Genomic DNA, 4251 nt, shown 5'->3' on the forward strand with positions numbered 1-4251 from the left:
GAGGGCAGCTTTGTAGGATCTGGATGATGATGATGATGATGATGATGATGATGATGATGATGACGGGCAATCCATTATTAGCTAAAAAAAATAATTTAAAATTATGTAGGTATATGAGTTTCACAAATGTGGTGTAGGTATATATAACCAAAAGGCTCACAGACGAATAGTAACTCTGTAATAAAAAAACAAAAGGGTGTCCCACGCTAGGGAAACGCACAAACTTGTCTCATGTGTTTTGTTTAATCTAGAGATTACTTGCATTTATATCACCTGTCAGAATTAATTGATCACAATTATACTCACCTGTCAAAAATACCGGGAAAAATATTATGGTAATGATAGCCTGCATTAAAGTTAAGCTATATCTTACTAGATCTTACTATATCTTACTACAAATCAAAGTTAACTACATAAAGTTTGGTTATTCAATCACACTAATAGTTTCAGAAAGATAATAAAAATGTATTCTTCTGACAAAACCGTGAAGACTATAGTGAAAACAACGATGGATCTTCAGAAAGAGAAAGACGACACTTTGTTGAAGAAAGTCGAAGCGATTAGGGCTACACTCGCATTCGGGAAAACAAAGACCTTCGACTCCTGTAAACTCATGTTGTGGGAAGACGACAATGAGTTTCGAGCAATGGTTGCTGATTATCAGAAACAACAGTCTGAATGCTACGACTCAGTGTGTGAGACCCTGGTTGACACCATAACTACGGTGTCAAACAACATGAGTTTTAAGGAGATGGGGGCGGAGATTGTGGACAAGGCAGAGTGATGGTGATGTTAGCTTTTTGGTCTTGGTTTTTTTGTGATGTATTGTAATTAATGGTACTTTTTGTATGGCATCTTTTGATGAATGGTAAATACGGATTATCTTAAAATGCTTTCTTAACATGTTTATGTATTGTAATTAATGGTACTTTTTGTGATGCATCTTTTGATGAATGGTAAATATGGATTAATGGTTCTCATCTTTCTTTGTTAAAAATGTGTGTAATCAATTAGGTTAAAATATGTTATATATTTGTTCAAAAGAGTCTATTACGCTTGCAACCCGCTACTGTACAAAGACATATATAAATATCCTAAAACGCTAGTAACACGCATGTGTACAAAAACTCCTTTCTAAACCCTCCTATATATATATATATATATATACTTATATATCTAGTTTTGTTTTCATTAAAAACTCCTGTTTCACCATGGAAGAAATCTCATCGAGGACCACCACATCCAGTAACAGAAGCAATCGATCTAAAGTTTATTGTTTTTGTGGTCACGAAGCCATTCTAAGAACAACAACGACCACCAAAATCTAGGTCGGAGGTTCTACAATTGTGCATCTCAGGTTAGTGAAATTGCAAATAAAGTTGGAATTCATCTACAATTGTTGACCATGAACCCTATATTTTTTTTTAAATTAGGGCAAAAAATGTGATTTCTTTATATGGTCTGGTTGTGTTTCGTCCACAAGATCTGATGTGTGCACAAGATGTACAGACATAATTCCTATCTTGATAAGGGCAAATAAGTCATTAGAGGATCAACTTGCAAGGACTGTAGCTTCAAGGATTGAATAAAAATAAAGTGAAGATGTTGTATTTTATTTGCTTCTTGTTGTTTTTAGGGCTTATAATTAGTTTTGTTATTAAAAGCTAAGAAACTTTGTTATGATTTTAGACCAGCTATAATGATGTATTTTTATGTTTCTGAACGCATTTAAAGGCCTTTTAATGAGTAGTTTAGTTTGAGTGTTTCCAAAATCACAGTGTATTTATTTCATTAAAAAGAGGTTATTATAAAAAATCAATAAAAATATGTTCCCTCCTGAGTTTCGAACCCGCGATATTTGCAATCTATGTTTAATCACAAGCTCCTCAACCGTTTGAGCTACACCCTGAGAACGTAATAGAACCTCTTCTAATATTTATATAACGAAATTTAGAAGTTTAAAATTTTCATTTTTACCCGCCAATTAATCGAGTTATCTTCTGGAAGACTCACAAATCAATTTGTATTGACCAAATAAAATCTCACAATCTAACCAAACCCTAATAAATGATCTGCTAGTGTATTTATTGAACTCTCATCAATCTCAATCCTACCAAACAGCTTCATTAATCTCAGGTGAGTACCAAATATTTTTGCTTTTAGTCAGTTACATTTATTGGCGTTAATTAGTATATATATATCGTTGATGATACAGTTAATAAAAAAATTCTTGGAAGATGGATAAGTTTTGGATGTCAGTAGGCGACAGGTGCAGTAATGCATATAGAGACGGTGTTAAGGCATTTCTACATTTTGCAGTTCGTAATTGCAAGGAGACATCACCACCAATTTCTGTTTCATGCCCGTGTGTTCGGTGTGTGAACCACATATCTCTTAGTGTAGACGATGTAGAACATCACTTGTACAGGTTTGGAATTGATAAGAATTATACTACTTGGATAAAACATGGAGAAGCCGACACCAACATTCCAACTAATTATGTTAATAATACTGGGTTTGCCTGCACCTGCATTCCAACTAATTATGATAATAATACTGGGTTTTTTGACACCAACATTCCAATAGATGCCTGTGAAACTGTAGAAATGGTAAATGCTACAAAAGACAATTTCAAAGGAGACAAGAAGTATCAACAGTTTCTACAACTACTTGTTGACGCTGAGAAGCCCTTATATAAAGGATGTCTTGACTTCACCAAGTTGTCTGCATTAGTACAACTACTCAACTTGAAAAGCAAGCACGGGGTATCTCATAAGTTCGTTGATGAACTTCTGAAATTGTTGAAAAAGATGCTACCTGCAGATAACGAAATGGTAAATAATATGTATCAGGGCAAAAGGATGATGAAGGCAATGGGCTCAGGATACGAAAAGATACATGTGTGTATCAATGACTGCATTATTTACTATAGGGATTACAAGGATTTAGAAGCATGTCCAGTTTGTAACAAGTCACGGTGGAAGGTGGATGAGAAGACTAACAAAACTTACATAAACACGCCCGCTAAGGTACTGTGGTACTTTCCCATTATTCAACGATTCAAGCGCCTCTTTCAATCAAAGACCACAACAGAGAATTTAACATGGCACGCCACGAGTACCAATAAACCCGGTGTTTTACGCCACCCATCAGATTCACCAGCATGGAAATTCATAGATGACAGGTACTCCGATACCATCGGAAGCAATCCAAGAAATCTTCGTCTAGGGATTTGCACTGATGGGGTTGACGTACATAGAGGAAACAGAAACCACAGTGTCTGGCCTGTTTTAGCAGTCATTTACAACCTTCCACCTTGGATGTGTATGAAAAGAAAATTCATCATGTTTTCCTTATTAATATCCGGAGTGCCAGGAAACAATATTGATGTGTTTTTACAGCCTTTAATTGACGATCTAGCATCTTTATTTGAGGTCGGGGAGCCAACATATGATGCATATAAACAAGAAATGTTTACACTACGTGCAGTTGTGTTATGAACGATTAATGATTACCCTGTTCTTGGTACACTATGTGGTTGCCCTTACAGTGGATTCAAAGGTTGTGTGATGTGTCAGGGCGACACTCAGTGTGTTCGACTTTATCACACAAAGAAGCAGAGTTATGCTGCCCACAGAAGGTATTTATCACATGACCACCCTTTCAGAAAACAAACGAAGACGTTCAACGGAAAAGAGGAGATAGAGCCTATGACAGGGGAAGATATATACGACGAGGTCAAAAACATTAACAATGAATGAGGAAAGGGATATGAATCCCTAAGTGGGAGTAAGAGGAAAAGGGATAAAAAAACGCCGCAACCATATTGGAAGAAGCTCAACATATGGTACAAACGGCTCAGCTATTGGAAGTATTTACCTGTCTAAAATTGTATTGATTTGATGCATGTTGAAAAGAATGTGGCAGAAAGTATTGTCGGGACGTAGTTGAACATTCCCGGTAGGACAAAAGACGGATTGGCAGCTAGAAAGGATTTAGAGTTTTTAGGGATTAAAAAGGAGTTGCAACCGAAAGCAAAAGGCAACAATACAGAACTGCTTGCAGCATGCTTCACATTATCAGCGCAATAAAAAGACATGTTTCTTGAAACACTGTATAAACTAAAGGCTCCACTAGGGTATTGTTCTAACTTCTCTAGTTTGGTGAATCTTAAAGAAAGGAAGCTACAAGGCCTTAAATCACATGATTATCACATGCTTATGCAACAGCATCTGCCCCTTGCAATACGGT

General features: G+C 36.2%; 1 protein-coding gene across 1 annotated transcript; it reads left to right on the forward strand.

The window, feature by feature from the left end:
* The first annotated feature begins 1502 nt into the window (after nucleotides 1–1502).
* Nucleotides 1503–3667, forward strand: LOC143580003 (uncharacterized). Its single transcript, XM_077063173.1, has 2 exons — nucleotides 1503–1568; nucleotides 1748–3667. The coding sequence occupies exon 2, from the start codon at nucleotides 2238–2240 to the stop codon at nucleotides 3498–3500; it is 1263 nt and encodes a 420-aa protein (XP_076919288.1). The 5' UTR covers nucleotides 1503–1568; nucleotides 1748–2237; the 3' UTR covers nucleotides 3501–3667.
* The last annotated feature ends 584 nt before the right edge of the window (nucleotides 3668–4251 follow it).

The sequence above is a fragment of the Bidens hawaiensis genome, unplaced genomic scaffold (assembly GCF_021521415.1).
Source record: "Bidens hawaiensis isolate Kalapana, Puna unplaced genomic scaffold, B.hawaiensis_p1.1 tig00000142_1, whole genome shotgun sequence".
Taxonomy (NCBI): domain Eukaryota; kingdom Viridiplantae; phylum Streptophyta; class Magnoliopsida; order Asterales; family Asteraceae; genus Bidens; species Bidens hawaiensis.